The sequence below is a fragment of the Sus scrofa genome, chromosome 1, assembly GCF_000003025.6.
Source record: "Sus scrofa isolate TJ Tabasco breed Duroc chromosome 1, Sscrofa11.1, whole genome shotgun sequence".
Classification (NCBI taxonomy): Eukaryota; Metazoa; Chordata; class Mammalia; order Artiodactyla; family Suidae; genus Sus; species Sus scrofa.
Window position 1 is genome coordinate 13,803,119 of NC_010443.5, and position 26,779 is coordinate 13,829,897.

Sequence of the window (26,779 nt, forward strand, 5' to 3'; positions counted from 1 at the left end):
ATCTTTTCACATAAATATTGGCCATCTGTATGTCTTCTTTGGAAAAATGTCTGTTCAGATCCTCTATCCATTTTTCAATCAGGTTGTTTTTTTTTTAAAGCTGATTTATATGAGTTTTTTTTTGTACATTTTGGATATTAATCTCTTATCAAAGACATCTTTGTAAATACCTTCTCTCATTCAGTAGGTGACCTTTTCATTTGTTGACAGTTTCTTTCACGGTGCAAAGGCTTTTTAGTTTGACGTAGTCCCATTTGCTTATTTTTGCTTTGTTTCCCTTGCTTGAGGATGCTCATAAAAATATTACTAAAGTCATTGTCAAAGACTGTACTGTTTATGTTGTCTCCTAGATACCTACCTTTAGACCTATCCTGGTAGGCAGTGTCCTGTTCATCTCTCTGCATTCCCTTTGTGCCAAGCATAAAACTTAGGTCCCACTGAACTTTTATTTATTTATTTTTTTGGCCATACTGTCAGCACGTGGAAGTGCCCTGGCCAGGAACTGAACCCGCACCATGGCAATGACAACCCTGGATCCTTAGCTCACTGAGCTGCTGGAGAACGCCTCAGTCGGCTTTTTAAAAAAACAGCTTTATTGGGGTTTAATTATTGAGAGAACTTTTAGTGAGTGAAGGAAGATAACTATAGAGCTAACCTACTGCAAATTTTAAAGCATCTACTGAAAATTTTAAAGAAACTCTTGAAATGCTTAATGTATTTGGAGTTTTACTGACTCTTCCTTCAAGATAAGAATTGATAAAATGAATTTTAACATAAAACAATATAATCATTATTTCTAGAGTTGTGTAACTATGAATTTTTTCACGATACAGCTTCCTGACATGGTACCTCACCTGATAATTTTTTTTCTTCTAGATGAACAGGAGATCGTACAAAAACGTACTTTTACCAAATGGATCAACTCTCATCTGGCCAAGGTAAAGGAAACTCTCCCATTATTTGGTTTGAGCCAATAAATCATCAAATGCACAATATAAAGGAATGCTGCTGTGGCTCCTGTCACTATGACTAGTCAGTGACACTTGGAGCCCTGTCAGTTTATTGTCGCCTCAGTGTGGCATTTGCTAGTGTTGCTTCTGGGAAGAAATCAACAGATACCCAGAGTCAAGAGCAGTTACGTCCTGTCCATTCCCTGAGTCTTGAAAGATCCCATCCAGTTTTTCCTCTGGGCTAACGTGTCATATACCAAACGGCGGGTGTGGGCTGGGACTCCTGTTGTTGTTTGTTTCTCCTCGGAACAGAAAGGAGCAATGAGTGGCCGGCCATGAACCAAGAATTCTATCTGAGGACATTGTAACAGTGTCTGGGCTCCCCTCTCAAGTGCTTTTATAGGAAAATCACCCAGATGGCAGGACACCGTAAAGACTGATGATTCTGGGATCATCCATACTGACATTCAGGTGTATCAGGTGACCGTGTATCCAGACCTTGTAATGACGTGGAACACACACACTGACATATTATTAATTCCCGTGTAGCTACATTACGATAAGATTAGTCGCTTACAATGCTGACAAAAAAGTATGTGAACCAAAAAAAAAAAAATACTTTGCATCTGTAAAAATAAAGGAAGATCATAGGACAATTGTCTGCATTCAAGTAGAGCATCTTTGCCAAGGGCAGCGCCCAAAGTGTGCAGGGCATATGTGCAGGGCTTAATCCTAGGAGCAGTTTCTGATCAGGTACCCCCCCCATAGCCCTTTTATTTATTTTTAAAATTTTATTTTTTTAATTTAATTTTTTTTTCTTTTAGTTTCAGAGCTTTATCCAAAGCCTTTTTTATAGTTCAGACACAGACAAAGCTTGGCACCTTCTTTCAGCCCCATGATACAAATTGACTGCGGACTGTATGTCTATATGAGGCTTTGAAGACAGGAAACAAGCTAGTAAAATCCTTCCCCAGGCCTTGGGAAGCTCACAGTCCAGCAAAGGCAGAAGCCTAGAATAATGTGTCTAGATACGGGATAAAGGGGAATTATCTCTCCTATACTCTCTCTCCAAAAGCCACTTGGTAAGATGGACACTCTCTGGCCCAGTGGCTGCACCCAGAATCTGCCCTGTGAAAGGCACTGAATGTCTTTGGGGCTCATTTTCCCAGGCTGTGACTAGTGCCAACTGGCCCGGCCCCTACTGACACGACACAATTGTCATCTCCCCCCGCCGTCCCAAATGAAAATAGAGTTGTTTTTTTTTTTAATATTATTAAAAAGCTACATGCTAGTTGTAAATAGTTTCCATATTAAACCTCTTAGAAAGTGTAATGAGAGTAAATATCCTTGTAAATCCCACAATCGTGATACAACCATAGCCAACACGTTGATCACCACACATGGACACACAGTTTCAGGTAAACAGTTGTGGTGAAGGATACTATTCTTTTTTCTTTCTTTTTTGCTTTTTAGGGCCACACCTGTAGCATATGGGAGTTCCCAGGCAAAGGGTCGAATTGGAGCTGCAGCTGCCAGCCTACGCCAGAGCCACAGCAACGTGAGGGCCAAGCCTCATCTGCGACCTACACCACAGCTCATGGCAACACTGGATCCTTAACCCACTGAGTGAGGCCAGGGATTGAACCCGCAACCTCAGGGATGCCAGTCAGCCTCATTACTGATCAGCCGTGACAGGAACTTCCATGGAGGAGGATATTATTCTTTATGCCTCTGTTTCACTCAACACATCCTCCCACGTGACTAGATAGAGTCACACAGTCATTCCGATGCCTGTATAATAGTTTATTATTATAAATGTAATAAAATTATTTATATATTACAAATAATAAAGTAGCTAGTTGCCTATCAATGATCATTTAGTTGGTTTCCAGTTGGTTAATGTTATGTAAAATGCCACAGTGAAAGTCCTTGGGCATATATACCTGTACCCTTGCAGTTTCCTTCTTAGGATAAATTTCTAGAAGTGGGTGGCTAGTCCAGAAATATACAAGTTTATAATTTTAATATATACCAAGATCTTATGCGAATGTCCATTTCCTTACACTGTTAATACTTTTAAAAGTTAGTAGTGTTTTCCAATCTCACTGGTGAAAATAGTTTATAATTACTTTCATATTTATTTCTGTGGTGGGGTTAAGTATCTTTGTAGAAAATCTGAAAGCCATATTCTTGAAATATACTTATCTATACAGTGAATTTTTTAAAAAGCAGCTAAAATCAGAATGTGTGCCTCAGCACACAATATACAAAGGGCCTTTGTGGAGGGATTAGGTGCCAAGAGCTTATTTTCTAATCTGTTTTTATCACCACTTTATCCTTTACATATTGATGTGGTAACTGGCTCTCGGAATAGGCTCTCTCCATGTGCATCCTTTTCTGTTCTCTTTTTTCAGTCCTGCTTTGCGACCTCACTCCTGCTATTTCCTGTCTGAATATCTAAGTCCTACCTTTAATGCGTAGCACTAAACCTCTCCCATTCATGAAGTCATTTCTGACCCCATGTGAAACAGTGAACCTGTCCTCTCAAATGGTCCAGGATGTTAGCAGTTTCCCCCTGCACCCCTTCTCCAGTGCCACACCCCCCTTCTCTACTGTTGCTGTCTCCGGTTTGGTAGAATCTGAAAAAAATCTCAGCACCTCTTTAGAACCTGCAGCATAGAGGAAGTTCAGTGTGTCTTAAATCATTTTGGACTGTTGCCTATCTCCCCTTCCTCAAAGTATTGTAACGTCTTCAAGGCACGTGCTAATTCCTGAAGTTTCTTTGTGCACCCTAATAGCTCTAAGCAGAGCACTGAGTACCATGCAGAGGTGCTTAATGAATAAAACAGCAATGGCAAAGAGTCTTTATCGTTTCTTATTTTGTTAGACTAGCATAGACATAAATTACATGGAGAAAAATAGTGATTAATTTCTGGCCCTTTGCTAAGTGCTTAACACAGGCCATTTTTTAGCGCATGTCTTCATATATGGTAATTGGCATTGCTGAGATTTTAATGCAGACATGAATCTAAAGTCCACTTGTGTTCCCTACTGTACACATTTTTGCATTGATGGTATCATTTCTAAAGACCCAGAAAATTGTTACCTCCATAGCTGCTCCCTTATAACTTTACTGTGATAGAGATTTTTTTGTTGTTGTTCTTGTTCTTTTGTTTTCTCCTATGTCCTTGCTATTGTTTTTTTCTTTCCTGGGTCTTGAAAACTCAAACAGTGATACCTACACTTGTTATCCAGAACTTATTTATACTGACCTCATGCTGTCTTGCCAAACATAGCCCAGACCCACCGCTTCATGGGAGAACATCTTCCTTTTCTGACTGATTGGTATTTGGAAAACATTTTTAAAATCAAATCTGACCCCATTACCCTGCTTTGACAGTCGAGAGTTTAGGATAGCTATGGAGTTGATGTTTATGTCTGCGTCCGTCTCAGCAGCCCATCACAGGATTCCCTCTTTGTCCCCCTCTCCTGTCCCCATTCTTGGCCCACCTTTATCCCCATTCAAGTTCCCTATTCTGGTCCAATTTCATTCTCATTCTCATTCTCCCTCCCATCCTCTCCCATTCCTGTACCACATCAATCTCTCCCATCCATCTCCCCCATCTCACCTCCACCCGGCCCCCTTTTCATCTCTATCTCAATCCCCTGCCCTATCCTCACCCCCATTTCCACCTCTATCTCTATGTGCACCTTTTCTCTATAAGAACACAGGCGACCTCTACATCCCTGGCTCCCCAGTCTCATTGAGGTCACGTTTACATATGCATCCACAATTAAATGGGAGCACACACTTCCCTCCTCTTTGCAAGGTGCTCACTTGCTTACTTCTGAGAATAATAATGTGTTACCTGCAACAGAAGCAAGGTCATTTGCATATCTTTGATCTGGCCTGTGGACAAAGACATTGTGTCACGTTTCCTGCTGCCCCTGTGAGAAGACTTGCTCCCAAAGACATTCTGCCCATCATTTGAGCACCCTGGGCATGAACTAGAAGCACCTGGGCACACGCGCATGCGCGCGCGCACACACACACACACACACACACACACACACACACACACACACACACACACCCCTTAGTCGCCTGGGCTTCACAGAAGCATGTGCTATGCTCAGAATTTCACTAAGTCTCATGAAAATGGCTTCTTAGATTTTTGGTCTTCAGCTCCTGCTTGCTTTTTAGCAACACACAGATAATTCCCCTAACCACTGTTTTTCAGTCGTGCAGCAGGCCCAAAGCCAGAATAAAATGTTCCTCCCTAAAAAAAAAAAAAAAGTAATCCACAGAAAAGCAACTTGACCTGTTTCAAGGTCTTTCCTTATCTTCCAGAGATTCCTGAGCTAACTTTTCCTCTTCCTTCTTCTTTATTAAATTACCAAGGCCAGTAGTTTGTCCTATAATTAACAGTCTGCCCCAAGGGATAGAACCATACTTGCTGTCAACTTTGGAAGGACTTAGGGTTCTGTAATTTGTGGGATCAAATTGAGTCTTTTTTTTTAATATATATATATATATTGTTTGTGTTGGTGTTTGTTTACTTTGTCCTGTAAATACCCAGCCAGCTTAGAGCTAGTGTTAGTCAGCTTGGGCTGCTATCACAAAATGCCATGGACTCTGTGGCTTAAACAAGGAACATTTATCTCTGAAGTTCTGGAAGCTGGAAGACCAAAATCAAGGCATTGACTGAGTCAGTTCCTGGGAAAGGTCCTCTGCCTGGCTCTGTCCTCCCACTGCAGAGAAGGAACTCTGGTTTCTTCCACTCTTCTTGTGAGGAAGAGTTAAACCTTAAATCCCATCATGAGGGCATTTACTTTACAACCTCGTTCAGCTTAGTTATCTCTCAAAGGTCCCACAGCCAAATACCGTCACATGGGGGGTGAAAGCATCGGTGTATGGACTTATGGGGGCACACAAGTTTTCAGTACATGCTAGGCCCCAAGTCTATCCTGAGGTCTGGCTTTGAAGTGCATGAGCATTTCTTCCAAACCTCAGTCCTGGCATGATGTCGGTGATGATCTTGTCTCCTCTTTGAGAGCAAGTGTTTATTTGTGTGGCAGTTCTGTTGTACATAGTTCGGTGCTTTGGAATTGCTTCAGATAATCTAATAACAAAACCCTTTAAAGGAATTAAAATGGATTTTATTCCTCGGTGTTGTGTGTGGGTGTGTGTGTTCCTCCTAAAGCTTGCTGTTGACATCTACCAAGAGGGGTAAGGAAGTGACCCAGGTCAAAAATATTTTTATGCTTGTGATCAGATATTTGTTTTAATTCGCCTATTACTTATACTGCATAGCATGCCAAGGTATTTTATCACTAAGAACAAGAAAGGAGAAAAGTGCTAACTTGGAAGGGAAAACAATTTTTTTCAAATTTTTTCTAGAATGCAAGTTATAAATATTTTGCAGGATCTATATTGTCTGAGAGCTTTTGCACCAGTCATGTGAAATTTTATGGATTTAAACTAAAATGATGAACCATCTTATCCTAAATTCTGTGATAATATCTTGCTACTGCAATGCCTTCTTTAAAGATTTTAAGTAAACTAAACTAAATAAATAAAACTTTTATTTTAAAGGATCATTTAAAAGACTTTATTTAGAAAGAAAATTTTGTCAATTATAGCTCAGTAAAACTGGAAGAAAAATTGTATCTCAAAATTTTCTTTGGAAATTAACCATTTCCAAAGTATAATAGGTTTAATAATAGGTTGTGTCAGGTTGAAGAGCTGGGATATTGAATTGAGAAGCAAGAAAACAATTGATCCTTCTATCCTAAGGTCATTCAATTTTGGGTACATTGGGAGATGTTCAAAAAAGGCTTCAGGGAAATTAATTTGGGGAAGGTTTTTTAATGGGAAATTTTTAATTTGTTCTAGTCTGCTTTGCTCAATAGTTGCAAATAAGCAAACTATCGACTACTAATTAAACAAAACAACAAACTCTTACTGATGACATTTCATTCTTTTGTAACTGTTCTCTATAAATATTTTGACAGCAGTGTGAAGAGATGAGTTACAAATAAGAAAATGATCTGGTTTAAAAAATATGCTTTTCTTAAAACAAAAATGTTATTAAAAGTAGGGAAAAAAAATGAGAATTTTCTTAGATTATCCAAACTTGTGTATATAATTTTCAGTTTTTAAAAATATTTTCTTTATTTTCAAGTGGAATTCTTCATGTGTCTGCAGTTATGCCAAACATTGCAAATCATAAATTGTCAATATAATGTAATACAAGTAACAAAAATTAGTGGGCTTCGTTTATTTCATGTATCTGATAATTCCTTTCAGGAAGGGGGTTTCATACTGAAACGTGGATCCTATAATTTTCTTCCTTTTTAGGAAGAAAACTGCCTCTTTCTATTTTATTTGCTCTATCAATGGAAGAAGGTGGAGTGTATGTTTTCTCATTAGCCCAATATTGATTCTGAGTAATAATTTTTCAGAGTTAGCTCTTCATTCAGTTCTGTCATCACTCATTGCTAAATATGTATCTAGGAGTTCCCGTCATGGCGCAGTGGTTGACGTATCCGACTAGGAACCATGAGGTTGCGGGTTCGGTCCCTGGCCTTGCTCAGTGGGTTAACGATCCGGCGTTGCTGTGAGCTGTGGTGTAGGTTGCAGACGCGGCTCAGATCCCGTGTTGCTGTGGCTCTGGCGTAGGCCAGTGGCTACAGCTCCGATTCGACACCTAGCCTGGGAACCTCCATATGCCGCGGGAGTGGCCCAAAGAAATAGCAAAAAGACAAAAAAAAAAAAAAAAAAAAAAAAAGTATCTAAATTGCAAAGCTGCTGATTTTTGAACTCTTATCCTGTGCCGATTACAGTGCCTTGGCAACTTTATCTTTTATTTTATTTAATCCTCACAGCAATGATCAAATATAAGCATGGAGATGATGAGCCTGGTTAATTAATAAGCTCAAAGTTACTTAACGGGTGGTTGGAAAAAACAGATTTAAATCCCAGGACTCCTGAGTTGGCACTCACCGTTGCCTTGTACACCCATGTTTCATTTGTGTATTCAGCTATTCATGTAGCAAATACTTTCCAACACCAGTGATGTGCTATAGGGGTTGTGGACGCAGTAGGGAATGAAAACACATATATCCCATGCCATCCTGGAGCTGATCGTCTAGCAGGAGAGACAGCAGCCCCAGAGACGTGTGTGGTAAATTCCGTGAGCAGGAAATACAGGTGTCAGGGAACACGGGACACATGCAGCCAACCACACAAGTAACCTGAAGGGGGGCGTCAGAATAGACTTTTAGAGGAAGAAACGTTGGAGCTGGAGCCTGAAAAGTGCCTTGGGGTTGCATAGGTGAAGGAACTAATGTTTTCAAGAGTTGATAGCAAGAAAGAGCGGGGTATGGTACAGGAAGTGGTGGAAGCTCGGAGCTTACTGGAAAATGTGGGTCCCAGGAGTAGGTTGGCAACAGAGAAAACAGAGAATTGGTCAAAGGTCAGCCATTAGAAGGGTTAGGACGCTGTGTTATGGGCACTGGGAGACATGAAAGAATCTTAGGAAAGTGAAATGATCACTCTGGGCTAAACATTTTCTTTCTTTCTTTCTTTCTTTCTTTCTTTCTTTCTTTCTTTCTTTCTTTCTTTCTTTCTTTCTTTTTCTTTCTTTCTTTCTCTCTCTCTCTTTCTTTCTCTCTCTCTCTCTCTCTTTCTTTCTCTTTCTTTTTCTTTCTTTCTTTCTTTCTTTTTCTTTCTTTCTTTCGTTCTCTCTCTCTTTCTTTCTTTCTTTCTTTCTTTTCTTTCTTTCTTTCTCCTTCCTTCCCTTCCTTCCTTCCTTCCTTCCTTCCTTCCTTCCTTCCTTCCTTCTTTTTCTTTCTTTCTTTCTTTCTTTCTTTCTTTCTTTCTTTCTCCTTCCTTCCTTCCTTCTTTCTCTCTCGCTCTCTCTCTCTCTCTCCCCCTCCCTCTCTTTCTCTCTCTCTCCCTTCCCCTCTCTTTCCCCCCAAACCCCTCTCACATAAATTAGAGCAGGAACAAGGAAAATCGGAGGTGGAGTGAACTTGCAATAAGTCAGTTGAGAGGTGAGGATCATTTGGACTAAATTAATGGTTGGGGGATGGAGAAAAGTATATAGATTGAAAAATGGGTAGGGGTAGACTTGATAGAACTGATTAAGTAATTGGAATCTTGGGAGAGGGGTCGCAAATCACTTCTAGATTTTTGCCTTGAGCCAATGATTAGGATCATTTATGAAGACAAAGAATTCAAGAGGCTTTGGGGAAAAGCTAATAAGCTTGGTTACAGACAGAGAAATTACTTGGTAGAGATGAACCCATTAGATTTGGCCATTAGGAGATCATTAGCCATCCCTGGGAGTGGCCAAGTCTTTGCAGAAACCCAACTCCACCAAACTGATGAATAAATGAGAGGTGAGGATGTTAGGTCCTAAGTATATATTTCATGTTCAGGAAATAGAGTATAGGATCTGGTAAGAGCTGTTTTAGTACAGGAGGTTCTTAAGTGTATGTCTGTTGAAGGGAATTTTCAAGAACTAGTAGACAAGGATAAGCTGAAAAAGAAGGGAAAGACATCTTAAAAATAGACACAAGATTCCTGAGGAGGTAGGGTGGGGAGAAAAAAGTAAGAGCACAGGAGGAGGTGGAGGTCTGTACCAGAAGAGAGACAGCTCTGCATCTCCGAGGCCAGAGGAGGAGGGAGGGATGGGTGTAGATGTGCCTAAGCTTGGGATGGGGAGAGAGGAAGACGGAGAGGGTGGACGTGAATTTGAGGGGATTCCCACCTGATGGCAGAATGTTCTTTAGGTCTATCAGAATAGCCTGCATTTCTGAGCAAAAAAAAAGTCGTGTTAGGATAAATTTATTTTTTTTAAATTGGCAATGAATAATATGTACATCCTTTCCCAGTTTAAAATGTATTTATTTTAAAATAAAATTGATTATACTCTGTTATCAAATATTGTACTTTCATATTTTCTCTAAATCCGTCAAATGGCATAGAATGTTGTATTTGTAGTTAAATACCTTTGATTCAGTCTTCATGGTATTTAGCTTTGAAATAAATATATGGCTTGGTGCTAAGTCCTTTGGAGCTTCTCTTTCAATATGCAATAAATAGCTTCTCTCCATCTGCCAGCTTTAGATCTAATGAGCTTAGTAGGATAGACTCTGACATTTTAAATACTGACTTTGGGATGACCCTGGGTGTAATATGAGCATCTCCTCACTTTTTAGATGAGCTGAGAAAAAACACTATTAAACGTTATTTACGTTCAGTACTAGTTTGCTGGGGCTGCCATAACAAAGTACACCCTAAGATCAGGTGGGTTAGGGTGAGAAATTTGTCCTCTCAGAGACCTCAAGGCTAGGCAGCCAGACCTTCCTCTGAGACTCTGGGCAGAATCCTTTTGGTCTCTTTCCAGCCTCTGTGCTACCCTGGAGTACATCAGGTTCCTTGGTTTGCAGCTGCACTGGTCCAATCCCTACCTCTGTGCTTATCTGAGACTGTGTCCGAATTTCCTCTTTATATAAGGACCCTGGTCATATTGGATTAGGACTCACCCCTTGACCTTATTTTAACTTGATTGCTTCTCTAAAGATTATATTTCCAAATAAGAGCACATCTTGAGGTATTAGAGATTAAAACTTCCAAGTGACTTGAGGGGAGCATATAATTCAGCCCACAATAGGCCCTATTAAAAGCACATTTTGTTTTAAAGCCAAGTCAGATTCATATACTCCTTTAAAAGGAACACTTTTGATTTTCCATGTTTTTTTTAAATAATCCACACTAATAATGACTTGATTGACATCTTCTCAGTCATAAAATATCACTTTGGTGGCTGCTTTTGTTCTTTCTTCTTGAGTTGTCGTTCCATCAATGGTGCAAAAAGATAACAGGAAAACACTTTCAGAATTGAAATTTCATTCCATCTGTTTCCTTATACACACTTTGGTGGGACTTTTAATGAACTAAGATGAGGAGATGAAGAGGAAAAAGTAAATGTAATAATACACCCAGAAACCATTCTTTAGTTGATTTTCTAAAACCAGTTCAACAATCCTAAGCATACTGATAAACTAGTTATTCCCAAATATGCAACTCAAATATTATAAGGAAAATCATCATTTCAAAGTGGATAGCATTTATTAATGTATTAATAGGATGTATTCATGCATCAATAACAGATGCAGGTATAGCAAAGTTTATGCAGATTACTGAACATTTTGATAATATTTGTCAGAGTTCCCTCTTTTAGAAATATATTTGGTTTAGTCATATGTTCATTCAATAAATATTTTAGAGTGTTTTTTGTATTCTTGACAAGATGTTAGATATTGAGAGTATAGTATGGACTGAAATAGAAAAAGCAAGCCCTGCATTATGGTGCTTATATCCCAGTGGGGGAAATGGACAGAAGAGGATGAAAATCAGCTGTTCTGTTGAAAACAGACTGAAAAGGGACATGGGCCAAAGGAGGGAGATAAAGTAGGAGATTATTGAGTCATCCAGGCAAGAGATGCGTGGCTTGGATCAAGATCAAGTTTGTAGCAGTGGAGGTGGTGAGAAATGGCTAGATTTGTGTGTTCTGCCTGTTTGCTTCTAGGGATTTTATAATATCTGGCCTTATAGTTAGGTCTTTAATCCATTTTGAGTTTATTTTGGTGTATGGTGTTAGTGTTCCATTGAGCTGTATTTCTGTTTTTGTGCCAGTACTATATTGTTTTGATAACTTTAGCTTTGTGATATTGTCTGCAGATCTAAAATATGGCACAGATGATCCTATCCACAAAATAGAACTAGATTACAGACATGAAGAGCAGACTTGTGGTTGCTGGGGTCGGGGGAGGGGGGAAGAAGTGGGTTAGTGGATGCAAACTGTAACATTTGGAGTGGATGGGCAATGCACTCCTACTTTATAGCACAGGGAACTGTATGTGATTGGGTCACTTTGCTGTACAATAGAAATTGAAGAAACATTGTAAGTCAACTATACTTTAATAAAAAAAAAGGAGGGGGGGAGATAGCTCCAGCTTTGTACTGAATAAAACATGTAACTGGAGGAGTGTGCTTCTTCTAAATTATATAGTGGAGAAAAATTATTACGTGAGAACAGATTTTTCAAGTAGATTTAAAGCTGGGCTGGAGGGCAATTATTGCCTTTGGTATATTTATTCTGAATCGAATTAAATAATTAAGGAAATGGAAATGGTTATGCTCTCTGTCATAGGAAACAGAAAAGAATGGAAACTATCTTCTCACTTTTGCCAAGCAGAGGTGGAAAATCATCACAATAGTGCTTTCATAAAGGGAGTGAAGGAGAAACAGATTATACATAACATTTAAAAAATTACTTTGCTTTGTCTCTGGAGATGGTAATGTCTCAGTAGGTTTTCTGAATAAGATGATAGAACCTTTTAGACATTGAGTTAATTTTATCTGGCACCTGTCAGTGGCTATGATCATGATTTTATTGATCTAGTTTAGCAACCTTGGCATTTTTAGACTGTTTAGTACAATGGGCTGCTTGCCAAATATTGGAATAACTTGCTCCACAGCTGCTGGTCAACCTTGCTTCCCCTCCACTCTCCTCTTGGTTCCTGTTATTAGGCCTGCTGTTCCTGCCCATCAAATAACCATCAAAGCATGAGAACACTCTATAGTGGTTCTAGGATGGGCTTTTTCCCATCCCCTGTCTCTTAGCTTATGAACTATCTCCTACTTGAAACTCATATAAAGCCCAGGAGGGAGTGATGAGGCTGGTTCTAGAAGTGAGGGGCCATTGTCTATACAGATGTTTCAGGGTACACACAATACACCTTGACATCCAGCCTTTGTCTTGGGACCTGTTTATATACTATACAGAAGGCCATCTGAGGAAATATCTTGGGCCATTATTAGCTCCTTTTCAGTCTAACTCTCCTTGACAGTGTGTGTGTCTCAACTGAAATAAAGCAATCTCTGTGCCATGGGCTCCTCCCTCAGGCCTTTTTCAGTTTAGTTTTACTGGTATCTCTGGGTATCCAGAAATCACAAATTTTAAACTGTAGGATATGTATTTAATAATTTAAAATAAAATATGAAGTGGCTCAGCTGGATAAGAACATGACATAGTGTCTATGTTGAGGCAGGTTCAATCCCTGGCCTCACTCAGTGTGTTAAGGATCCGGCATTGCTGCAAGCTATGGCATAGGTCACAGATGCAGCTCAGATCTGGCGTGGCTGTGGCTGTCATGTAGACTGGATGCTGCAGCTCCTATTCAACCCCTAGCCTGGGAATTTCCATATGCTGCAGGTGCAGCCTTAAAGAAAAGAGAAAAGAAGAGCGAAGAAAAGACATAATAAAAAATAAAGTAAACTGCTATAATTTTTGTATTATAAAATGTTTTAAGAGCTCTTTCCCCAAGAGGAAAAAGCACTTAGTAAAAAAAAAAAAAAAAAAAAAAAAAAAAAAAAAAAAAAAAAAAAAACTGCCCAAATATTCTGAGACTAAAAGTAATAATGGTAAATGAGGACCTGGGTTGGTCCTGGCATGAGAGGGGTTGTTTAGCCCTAGAAGACTAAACCCTTCATGCTGCAAATCTCTTTGATTTGTTGTGTGATACTTGTCAGTAAGGGATTCTAAGATTCTTGCAGATCTGTAGATATCTGCTGATAAAGCCATGATGTGCTCGTAATGTTTCAAGGTAGGTTTGTAATCTTCCACATCACTGATTTTAATCAAGCACTCCGAGCTTATTTTTCCTTAATTTATGTGCATGTGATTGCCCAATTAATGCAAAGTTTAAAATGCTAAAAATAATTTTAGTTCATTAACATTTTATAATTTTGGATATATAGGCATACATTTGTCCATGCAAAATGACTTTCTCTTTTTCTTTCTCTCTCTTTCTCTCTCTCTCTTTCTTTCTTTTCTTTCTCTTTCTTTCTTTTTCTTTCTTTCCTTCTCTTTATTATTTTTCCTTTCCTCCTTTCCTCCCTTCTTTCCTTCCTCCCTTCTTCTTTTCCCCTTTCCTTCCTTCCATGTGTTTAATTGTTTATCAATAATACTCAACTGGAGTTCCCGTCGTGGCGCAGTGGTTAACGAATCCGACTAGGAACCATGAGGTTGCGGGTTCGGTCCCTGCCCTTGCTCAGTGGGTTAACGATCCGGCGTTGCCGTGAGCTGTGGTGTAGGTTGCAGACGCGGCTCGGATCCCGAGTTGCTGTGGCTCTGGCGTAGGCCAGCGGCTACAGCTCCGATTGGACCCCTAGCCTGGGAACCTCCATATGCCGCGGGAGCGGCCCAAAGAAGTAGCAAAAAGACAAAAAAAAAAAAAAAATACTCAACTGTTTATACCTTCCTCATTTACAGCTATCAATTGATCAAAAGGTTATAAAACATCTTCTCATATCAATTATAGTCAGATCCCCTGAAAGTGCACACTCTCATCAACAAAGAACAAATTTTTTTTTTTATTATTATTTTCCCACTGTACAGCAAGGGGGTCAGGTCATCCTTAGATGTATACATTGAAGTTACAGTTTTTTTCCCCCATCCTTTCTTCTGTTGCGACATGAGTATCTAGACATAGTTCTCAATGCTATTCAGCAGGATCTCCTTATAAATCTATTCTAGGTTGTGTCTGATAAGCCCAAGCTCCCGATCCCTCCCACTCCCTCCCCCTCCCATCAGGCAACCACAAGTCTCTTCTCCAAGTTCATGATTTTCTTTTCTGAGGAGATGTTCATTTGTGCTGGATATTAGATTCCAGTTATAAGTGATATCATATGGTATTTCAAAGAACAAATTTATTTCTGGTCACTTCTGTGACTATCATGGAGTGGGAAGGCACTGAAGTGTAAATTGTTACACCCAGGAGAGTGTTTACAAAGCACTAACAAAACAGGCACACATGTCAATTGTGCTTTATTTTGTTGCAAGTGAATGAAGTTGATGGTAAATGATTTAACTAAGAAGTGAGAGATCTTGAAAAATACAAGGTGCCTGCACATTCCAAATAAAACCTGCCTTTAAAAATGGTCCTTGACTGGCTCCTGGAACTGGGCACTTGGAATGTTCTGCCTGATAAGAGTGTTTTGTATGCCTGAGGCTTGAGACCATGATGTACTACTTGATAAAATCTATTTCTCTTAGTGAGTTGTGGTGAACACCTGTTTTTGCTGGGAGTAGGGACAGGGAAGACTGGAGACTGAGTAGCTGAGGTCATTTCTACAAGCACCACGTACTTACATGTCAGGTTCCAAATACAGTCCTGGCACCAACGCTCAGGTATGCTCCACAGGTTGGCCACACTTTGCATGCATCATCAAACAGCATTGCTGGTACACTTAAGCATGTCCCCCCACACCCTTCCACTGGAGGGGAACAAGTTGCTCAGCTCTGGAAGGTCACACACGGTTCCTCCTGGACTTAAATCACTGTGCTTTTTCCCTTTGCTCATTTGAATCCATGTCCTTTTGTTGTAATAAGCTGTAACCATGAGTCTAGTAACTCTTCTGAGTCCTGTGAGTCCATCTAGTAAGTCCTCAAGCTAAGGAATGTCTTGGAGATGCCCAGTACAGACTAACCCAGTCATGAGGGAGACAAAGGCAGAGTGGCTCTTGGAGCCTTAGCAGCAGGACCTGATGTCACTTGTCCTTGGGTTATTGCTATGTGACAACTAGACTCCAGCCATCTTCTGGATGCAGGCAGAGAATATGATGGGCCCAGCTCAGGTCACTCAGGTAACAAAAAATGATGGTGTGACACAGACATGGCCACTGGGGAACATGTGCGAGTTGGGCTTATTTATGTCTATATACATGGTGCTTCTATTATTACTTTATAGTCTTTCTTATATCTTTCTATTATTTTTAGTCTTTGTTGTATCTATCCATATAAAAGTGGCTTTTTATTAATAAGTATTTTGTCCATAATAGGGTGACTGGTGCTTTAGCTGATCAGTTAATAATTTCCATATTGACATTATAGAAAAATCACATTGATAGGATTGTGTAGTATCCAGAGAAAATAATGTCAACACCCATATTTTTATACTAAGCTTTTTTTAAAAAAATTTCTATTAAAGTATAGTTGATTTATAATGTATCGATGTCTGTTATCCAGCACAGTGACCCAATCATATATTTATACACATATAAATATTATCTTACATCATGTTCACAAGAGATTGGATATGCTATACAATAGGACTTCACTGGCCATCCATTCTAAATGTAATAGTTTGCATCTACTAACTCCAAACTCCCAGTCCATCCCACTCCCTGTCACTCCTCTCTTGGCAACCAAAAGTCTGTTCTCTATGTCTATAAGTATGTTTCTGTTCCGTAGATAGGTTCATTTGTGCCATATTTTAGATTCCACATATAAATTGTATCCTATAGTATTTGTCTGTCTCTTTCTGACTTATTTCACTTAGTTTGAGAATCTCTAGTTGCCAGTTGAATGCCATGTTACTGCAAATGGCATTATTTTGTTTGTTATTTTTTATGGCTAACATATTAATTTTTCTGCCTAACAAGGTAACTTAAAGTATAATAAACCTGGGCTCAAACCTAGTCACTTAGTAGGAGTGTGGTCTAAGCCAGGGGTTTAACTTCTCTGAGATACAGATTCCTTGATTTTCAAGAGGAGATGATACTCCCATATGGTGGTTAAGTGTATTAGGTGAGGTAACAGGTATAATCCCTGAGCCTAGTGCTCAACACATTCAGATGTTCAACAATATCTTATTATTTCCTACCCTTCTTATTCTCCTTCTTTCCTTCTTCCTTTCATTTCTATTAAAACACCTACTAAATTATACATAATACATAAATATATAAGCCACAGAAACATCTAGTACCTATTGAAATTCAGACATGTCATGTGTAATAGTGACTGCATTGTCATATTTACTTTATGCCCCAACATTTTTCATTTCTATATAGTTTATTCACTTTATTATTTATTTTCTTCCAGTTTTATTGAGATATAATTGACATGCAGCACTGTATAAGTGTGAGGTGTGAAGCATAATGTCTTAACTTATGCACATCATGAAATGATTACCACAGTAAGTTTAGTGAACATCTCTCATCTCCTATAGATACAAAATTCAAGAAATAGAAAAATAATGTTTTTCTTGTGATGAGAACTCTTAGGATTTACTCTCTTAACCACTTTCATAAATAACATACAGCAGTGTTAACTGTATTTATTGTTTTGTATATTACATTTCTAGTACTTATTTATCTTTTAACTGCAAGTTTGCACCTTTTGACCATTTTCATCCAATTCTCCCTCCCTCTACCCCCACCTCTGGTAACCACAAATCTGACCTCTTTTTCTGAGTTTGTTTGTTTAATTTTGAAGTATAATGACCTAGAGCGTTGTTAGTTTCTGATACACACATACTGATTCCAAATTTTTATACATTTCAAAAATTATCACGATGATAAACCTACTTACGATCTGTCACCATAAAGAAAGGTACCACATGATTATTGACTCTGCTCCTCACATTGTACGTGTCATACCCATGACTCATTTATTTTGAAACTGGAAGTTTGTGCCTCTTAATCTCTGTCACCTATTTTTCTCCTCCCAACAACCCCCTCACCTATGGCAACATCCAATCTGTTCTTTGTATATGTGAGTCTATTTCTGTTTTATTTTGTTTATTTGTTTTGGTTTTTGAGATTCTGCTCATAGGTGAAATCATAAGTGTCTTTCTCTCTCTGACTTATTTCATTCAGGATAATGTCTTCCAGGTCCTAAAATTGGTTCATCCATGTTGCCTTAAATGGCAAGATTTTATTCTTTTTTATGGCTGAGCAATATTCCATTACACACACACACACACACATAATGGAATGTTATATAGATACATATATATGTAATGGAATATTATATATACACATATGTATATAAAATATTTTCTTTATCCATTCATCTGTTGATGGGCACAAACTAGAACAAATAATTTTTTTTTTTTGGTCTTTTTGTCTTTTGGGGCCATGCTTGCAGCATATGGAGGTTCCCAGGCTAGGGGTCCAATTGGAACTATAGCCACTGGCTTACGCCAGAGCCACAGCAACGTGGGATCTGAGCCACATCTGCAATCTATACCACAGCTCACAGCAACGCCAGATCCTGAGCTGGGTAACCACTGGGTTACCACTGAGTTAGACTGGGGATCGAACCTTCATCCTCATAGATGCTAGTCAGGTTTGTTAACCACTGAGCCATGATGGGAACTCCAGAAAAAATAGTTTTAAATTTTGTGTGAAAATGCCAAAGACCCCACATAGCCCAGATAATCCTAAGGAAGAGGAATAAAGCTGAAGACATCGTACTCCTTATTTCAAACTGTATGACAGAACTACAAAACCCAAACCATATGGTATTGGTGTAAAAACAGACACGTAGATTAAAAGAAAAGAATAGAGAGCCCACAAATGAACCCAAATTTATATGGATAATTCACCTATGATAAAGGAAGACAGGATATACAATGAGGAAAAGACAGCCACTTCAACAAATGATGCTGGGAAAACTGGACAGCTGCATGCAAAAGAGTCAAACTGGACTACTTTCTCATACCATAAACAAAAATAAATCCAAAATGGATCAAAGACTTAAATGTAAGGCTTCAAACTATAAAACTTCTAGAAGAAAACACAAACAGTATGCTCTTTGACATCAGTCTTAGGTTTTTTTTTTTTTTTTTTTTTGGATAGGTCTTCTCAAGCAAGGGAAACAAGAGAAAAAAATTTTTTAAAAATGGAACTGCAAACTAAAAAGCTTTTGAACAGTAAAGGAAGCTACCAACAAACTGAAAAAGCTACCTACCAAATGGGAGAAGATATTTGAAATGACATATCTGATAAGGGGTTAATATACAGAATATACAAAGAACTCATCCAACTCGATATCAAAAAAAAAAACAGCCTAATTGAAAAATCTGAATAGGCATTTTCCCAAACGAGACATACCGATAGGCCCATGAAGAGATGCTCAGTATTGCTAATCATTAGGGAAATGCAAATCAAAAGCACAATGAGATATCACCTCACACCTGTCATAATGGCTATTATCATTTCCATATAGTTTTAAAATATAAGAATTGCTTACATTTTCATTTCATGCCAAATAGTTATGTCAGATATCATTTTTCATCAAAATTATTCTCTTAATCCTTTTCTGCTGCATGATGTAATTGTTTATAGGGACACAAACTCAACATGTGGCGTAGCAAACATGGTCATCCTTATGTGAATTAAAATACCAAAGTAGATGGTGGAGGAGGTATGGTCCTTATAAACTAGTAAAGGGACACAAGTTATTCAGACACACACACGCACTGTGTCACAGCATAGATTATTATTTTCCCAAGTACAGGAAATGGTCAGTAAAAATTATATCAAAGATATCTGTGCTTTCTCAGATTTCATAAAGTTCAAGGAGAAACATTCAATCTCCTTTAAGTCCTAAGATAAAGAGAATAATCTCATGACATGACCTTCAAGGAGCTGAAAAAATAAATGGGGCAGAAAAAGTTAGGGAAAATACTTAGGTCTCTTCCGCTCATGAGCTAACCATGAAAGGGTGTAGTCACACACAGAGCTGTGTGCATTTTCCTTGACTTTCTGAAGACTTTTATACCAAGCAGTCCTCTGACAGTCAGAATTAGGGCTTAAACCTCGTTTGCAGAGAGCTTCTAGAAGGGAGTGGCTGCAGAAGCCAAGTACCTCTTTCTCTTCTGTTTTCTCCCTCCCCCTCCTCCCTCTCCCAGGGAGAACATTTCATTCTTTGAGCCACCCAGATTCAGCATGACTATCTATAAAATATTTAAGTGTGATTGACAAGGCCAAGAATATAAATTTTCCAAATACTGTACAAAAAAGGGCTTATCATTATTTTATCTTAATACAAAATAGTTAACTGTGGTCTTAAAAAGTGCCTGATAGATTTCTGTCTAGTGCTTGAAACTACAATTTTTCAAGCCATCAGAGCAAACCACATTATCTTTATTTTCCATGAAGTCAGGCTCCAATGAATTACCCTTATTTCTAACTCTTCCTTTTCGCCTCCAGCACCGTGACCTGAATCCTACTGAAGTAATCAGATTGATGCTCTGAGTATTTATATATCTGACCAGAGAAGCATTTAGCTGAAAGGTTTTCTAAAAATATTGGTTCAAAAAATAGGTATGATGCTGTTGCAATAGTAAAGGTCCCTTCTAGTCGACCACTTGCTAGATGTAAACAGGACTTTATATAAAATGGGATAGAAATGCTTGTGCAGTAATTACTAGAACTTTTTTATTCTGGAGTAATTTTTGATAAATAAAAATGTTTTGTTGGTTTTACACCATGTTTACATTGTGTACAATTGGGATAGAGCTTGTAGAAATATAAAGATCATTCTCTAGTACTCACTTTTGCTAGCTCTTGGCAGTAAAGTTGGCCCGAGGATTATTTTCTCCCTCTTTTATGGCTTAAGGTCTTAAGTAAAGAATTGATTACGTAATGCGAGGTTCTATCATTCATGTGTTGAAAATGTAATTGCTGCCTCTTATGAATTAAGCTGACATAAACATTTTTTATTTTAAAGAAAAGTATTTTCCCCTAATTTCTAGTCTGCTAATAGCCATCACACTACGTCTCTGCTTTCTGCAGGAAGATATTACTGAAAAAATTTTCAGAAGCAACTCATATTTCCTGTAAAAGAGACATTTTTGCATCATGCCCTTATTTGTGTATATGTCTCTAAGATTCCAAAAGTTATTTTCACAAAAGCATCACATATCTCTGTTGAGATATCTGCATGTTTACTGCCAACTAGTGCTGAGCACTGTACCTGGGATTCTTTACATAGAGATATACCCAACTTCTTCTTTGTCCTTCAGAAGTTCCATTATCTGAATTCCTGGAGACACAAATTTGTAAATAACTTACTATAACGCAGTGTGACCATTATAATCTGAACAATGCACTTAAGACAAAAGAAGTTACTTAACTCTAGTTGGAAAACTGGAAAAGATTATGTAAGAGTTGAATCATAAAAACTGACCAAGAATTTGCTAAATGGGAAAAGAGGAAAGTGAGGCTATTCTAAGTATGTATGTTCCTGAAAAAAACAAACAAACAAACAAAAAAAAACTAGCTAGTCGTTTTTTTCCAGGCACAGTCTAGAAACTTTATTCATTCCTTCTGCACGTTTTATGTGAGTTTCTACTGTGAACAACACATTCGGAAACCAGATGCTTCTATGCGTTGTCTTGCAGTCTATGATTGTCCAGAACCTGGAGAACGTTTCTCTTTACCCATCATGTATATGCTACATTTTAAGAACCACTAATATGAGCACAGGGCCTGAAATATTCTTTTTTTTAAAAAACTGCATTCACTCAGTTGATCAGTCAGACAACAATATATGTTGAGTGCCTGCCATGTGCTCAGCAATGTTTAGGAGAGACGCTTACCTGGAAGGAAGGATTCAAGCGTCTCATCTATCCAGACACAATTATGTAGACGACAGAGGAGTTGGGATTGAGTTTGGTAAATGACCATAGTTAGGAAGAAAGAAGAGAGAGAAAGAAGAGGTCTTTGAACCAGGCAGGTTCATCAAAGAGGTTTGGGGCGGAGCAGCTTGGGAGAGTTTGCTTCCAACAATGCCCAGTGCAGAGGGGTTGTTGGGCTGTGAATTGCCCAGTGGTCAGGGCTGATCTGGGACCACTTCCAGGAGCAGCTGGAGGGGGACAGCACATAGAGCACAGGTAGGGATGCAAGAGAGGATACAGATGGGCAGAGTGGGGTCAAGGGGAAATGTTCTTCCAAGTGGCAGAGACCTGTGTATGTTTAAAGGCAGGATGGATGGATGGATACAAAGGATCAGTTTTAGGGTGTGTCTAATTTCTCAGAATATTTATTATCTTATGAAAATTTCCTGCTTTGTATCAATTTGTCAATACATTTTCAGGTTAACACAAGATATGGAAAACTTCATTTGTGTTTGTTCACACAAAATATCACATGGTTATTAACTTTTTCCCTCAGTATTCCACTGTATTTATATTATTAGGACACAGATGGACATTTTAAATGATAAATAGACGGTTGTGATTTTAATGATTATATGTAGCTAATACAATAGTTCTAATTCCTATCACTTGGAAGATTTTTTCATTGTAAAGGCTCATTTTATTCTGAATAATTTCATTTATATGCTTTGCATATAAAATTGCTATTACATTTGTGCTACAAAAATAATAAGCAGTGTGAATAGTGGAATTTAAAAGAGAATGCTTGAAAATGGAGACTTATTTTTGAACATGTATTTCACAGCATGAGAACAAAATGTATTCAGCTGTTCATTTTATAAAGAGGAAAAAAATGCATTTAAAATTAGAATTGTACCATTCAGAGACCATAATTCATGCAGTCATAAGAGAAGTATAAATGCGTCATATCAGTGGGTAGAGAAAAAGGCCCATTTCAATAACACATTTGGTGATTAACTGTCTCTACACAAAACTCCTTCCTTCTTTCCTTTCTATTTTTTAGAAAGACAATTGAAAGTCTGGAATGCAGTTAGACCTTTAACTCATTAACATGCTCAGTGAGGATCAGAAAACTACAGAACTTGAACCAGCTTATAAATTATTAAAAATTCATATTCCGTGAGAAATCTCAGGGCACCTGACTTCCATTGACCATCCACTTTAGCATCAACACCTTTTTACTTTCTTCTCAGCCAAGAGATGCCTTAATTCTAGGTTTCATAAACCGTCCCCCCTCCTCGCCCTTTTTACAGCTGCAGGTGCAGCATATGAAAGTTCCAGGGCTAGGGGTCAAATTGGAGCTGCACCTGCTGGCCTGTCCCACAGCCACAGCAACGCCAGATCTGAGCTATGTCTGCAGCCTACACCACACTCACGGAAATGCAGGGTCTTTAACCCCCTGAGCAAGGCCAGGGTTCAAACCTGCATCCTTATGGATTCTAGCCAGGTTCATTCTGCTAAGCCGCAACAGGAACTCTATATATTAAATATATTAATGACTTTCACACACACACACACACACACACACACACACACACACAAAGACCTTCCATGAATTGAAAATGGACTTTGACTTATTTTTCCAGGGGTGGTAATAGATTTTCCCTGATCAGTCTGTACTCTGGGCTTATTTTTAAAAATTTTTTTAAATTATAGGTGATTTACAATGTTCTATCAATTTTTGCTGTACAGCAAAGTGACCCAGTCATATATATATATTTTTTTTCTCACATTATCCTCCATCAAGTTCCATCACAAGTGACTAGATACAGTTCCCTGTGCTATATAGCAGGATCCCATTTCTTATCCACTCCAAATGCAATAGTTTCTGTCTACCAACCCTAAACTCCCGGTCCATCCCACTCCCTCCCCTCCTTTGGGTTCAATGCCACACTGGGAGAATGTGTGCTGGATTTGCCAGCTTGCGAAACAGAACGGAGGTAGCCAGCTAACCCACAGGAGCATCAATCTGCCATCCTGGCTGTGCTCACAGTGCCCCCACAGCAGGTCACTGCACTAACGAGGTTACCTTGGAGAGAATGTTCATAGAAATTTGGCACCTGACTCAGCCCAGGAACATGCTTCCTCGGGGTTAAGTGGGGGTGTGTGGTCCAGCCTATGTGGGGTGACTTCTGGTCCCTATTTAGATCGATCTCTGTCTTATCTTTTATGCTGATAATACCCTCTTTTCCTCCCCTTATCCCACCCTGCCCACTCTTGTCAAAACTTCCTTTCTAGAAAAATGTGATTGTATATGTGAGAGTCCAAGCATTAAACCTCTTGAAGTTTTGAACATCAAGTTTATCTCCAAAGGATTGTTTTTCTCTTTGCAGCTATCAAAATCCCAAAGAAGGGATTTTGGTATTTGGCATTTTTCATCAAATTTCACCAAGTGGGTAGCAATATATGACGGGGAGAGAGAGAAGCATTTTGTGCATTTACTCATTTTTTAAAATCTTATTTTGCAGCGGAAACCCCCGATGGTGGTGGACGATCTTTTTGAAGACATGAAAGATGGTGTGAAGCTGCTGGCTCTCCTGGAAGTCCTGTCTGGGCAGAAACTGGTAAGGATTTTTTCTGTGATCAGGCTTGTCAGAGTGTTCCCATTTGGAATTTGGAGGTTTTGGAATTGGGAGTGTAAGGGCTGTTGGCCATGTAAGCAAAAGTAGTTCTCTTTTGCAGTTGGTAATACAGGAAACGTGAGTCTATAGGTCACTTCTGGGAGCAAGAAACAGATTTCCTTTCTTGTTCCAGCACTCTTGTAATAGATTTAAAACATACGTAGTAGTAGCAACCTTAAAATAAGAGTAAAGGAGTTCCCTGGTGGCTCAGTGGGTTAGGCATCTGACATTGTCAGTGCTGTGGCTTGGCTGGCTGCTGTGGTGCAGGTTCGATCCTTGGTCCAGGAACTTCTGCGTGCTGCAGGCGCAGTCCAAAAAAAAAAAAAGAAAAAAAAAAAAGGAAATTTCAGTAAAGAACTTTATCAATAATCAATTCTGGTTAACCACTGCATCTCTATGTATCCAGGAGGTTTAGCTGGAAATTAGCCTCTGCCTCACTGTAAGTGCTTACTTTCCATTTGGAAAGGATTGTTGGTCCATATTGGTATATTGATATCATTGTTGAAGAATCAAGCTTGAAATCAGGATGGCATTTTTCATCCATCCACTTGTGGACATTCTCCATCGTCCGTCATTCATAATAAGAACAGCATGTCCACAGTCATTTGTTTTTATGCTCAGTGGAACCAGCAGAGTGAAAAACAAATTGACAGTGACCTATAAAATACGTGTTTCTAAGTGACTCTAATAATGAAATATTTCTTTCTTTCTGGCTTTTGTTTTTTCATTTCAGAGTGGCAGAGAAGTAGGTCGTTTGCAAACATAAATTATTTATAAGCGACATTTACCATAATTTTAAAAAGGAGCTCAGGAAATAATCTACAGACTGTTGTGTACCTCCCTAGACACAGGGTCCAAAATTGGGAGTATTTATTTTCTTCTTAATCCGTTGCATCTTGACAGGGACAATACAACTGCTATTACTTGGATAATTACGTTTTTAAAAACATGTTTTTTGCCTGAACATACATTTCCAGTTAATGTCATGCAGGGAGTCTTCAACATAGCTTTTGTAAGAGAGCTGTTTGTTGGAAAGTACACGCTGATCATAATTTTGTGTAAGTCAGTGTCGAACTGGATTCATATTGCAGCAGAGGCTCTGGGTGTCCTCCGTGCATCTCAGCTCACCTCTGACTCCGGCCGCAGCAGTGGTGGATGGGACCCACACATTCCGTCAGCATCTCAACTCAAACACTGGCGGCCTCTCTCTGGGTTTCTGCCCTCAGGGATTATGGCAAAGCCACACGTGCCACAAGGCAGCCCTCAAGTGTGGGAGAGTCAATGGTCCCAAAGGACCCTCAGCCAATGGAGTTGGGAGTCACTGGACTGAAACGTACACTCCCTTGAATGCCCGAGGTAACTGGCGCTCTTCATATATCCTCCTGAATTAAACTATCTCCTGGAAGGTGGAAGGGACCTTCATTACAGGTCAGACACGCAGTGGGTGTTTAACAAGTCTGTCCTTCCAAGTGTCATTACAATTCTGCCCTTGGACTTGGCCAGCAGTATATGGAAACCTCAACAGGCATTACCTGCTGAGCTGAATGATTCCAGAAAAAGGTGTACATTTTGACATAAGAATTCCACTTCTGTTAAGGACCCTGTTCATTCAGACATAGTTAGAACTAGAGGATCTTGAAGCTAAACGCAGTTGCAGAGAGAATCTCAGCATGTTTATTTAACAGGTAGAGAACCGGAGACCTAGAAGGACAGTTTCTGATTTCACCTTTATTGTTTATTTATATCGAGCCCTTCGAGATTCTGAATGCCATAAAATGAAATTACTCTGCAATTATAAATAAACCATGGCAATGGTTCTTTACATTTTGTACACGTGGGCATTTTGGTTCGGGGCCACATTTAAGATGAAAAGCGTCGCTTAAATGGGAGGGAGTGTCCTTGGCATTTTAGTAGCGCTTTCAAAGGGAGACTGAGAACAAGCACGTTTCCCTCGGGAAATTACCACTACTCAGGAAATCTGTAATTATCTCACACGGAGAACTCCACTCAGAACCCTCTGCTTCACATCATGGCTCATGGAGCCTAGGACTCCGGCTCTGACCATGGTTATCTGAGAAATGCGGGTATTCACTCTCCAAATATTCACTATCCCCTTTCTCGCCAGCATCTCAAGGTAAGGGAGGGATTGCAATATCATAATTTCTTTAAATAATTTATTGTGGCTCTCTTGTCTATAATTTTAGGATACTAGGTAATTTTTAAATTTTTAAATAATTATTCTTGGATTTCCTTATATCCTTTGACTTATCTTTTCTTTCTTGGCTACCCCTTGGTATATGGGGTTCCTGGGCCAGGGATCAGATCCAAGCCACAGTTGCAACCTAAGCTGCAGCTGCTCCAACACCAAATCCTTAACCCACCGTGTCTGGCCCGGGGATCAAACCTGCCTCCTCGAGCTCCCAAGATGTCGCTAATCCCATTGCACCACAGCGGGAAGTCCTGTCCTTTGATTATTATTTGTAGAACAGTTACTCTTCAAGTGGATCAGTGATTATGTATCTTTAATTGCACATAAAGATAAGAACATTAAATTAATTTTATACTTAGGGTTTTTGTTAAGAATGTGAAGAATTGCTGGGAGTTCCCGTCATGGCTCAGTGGTTAGCAAATCCAACTAGGAACCATGGGGTTTTGGATTTGATC

General features: G+C 39.0%; 1 protein-coding gene across 1 annotated transcript in view; it reads left to right on the top strand.

Moving 5' to 3' along the window:
- The window catches only part of SYNE1 (spectrin repeat containing nuclear envelope protein 1), a 486,068-nt gene that overhangs the window by 87,475 nt on the left and 371,814 nt on the right, over positions 1-26,779 (top strand). Inside the window, 2 exon segments of the mRNA XM_021084410.1 lie at positions 877-938; positions 23,963-24,058. Coding sequence (XP_020940069.1) covers positions 877-938; positions 23,963-24,058 — 158 coding nt within the window.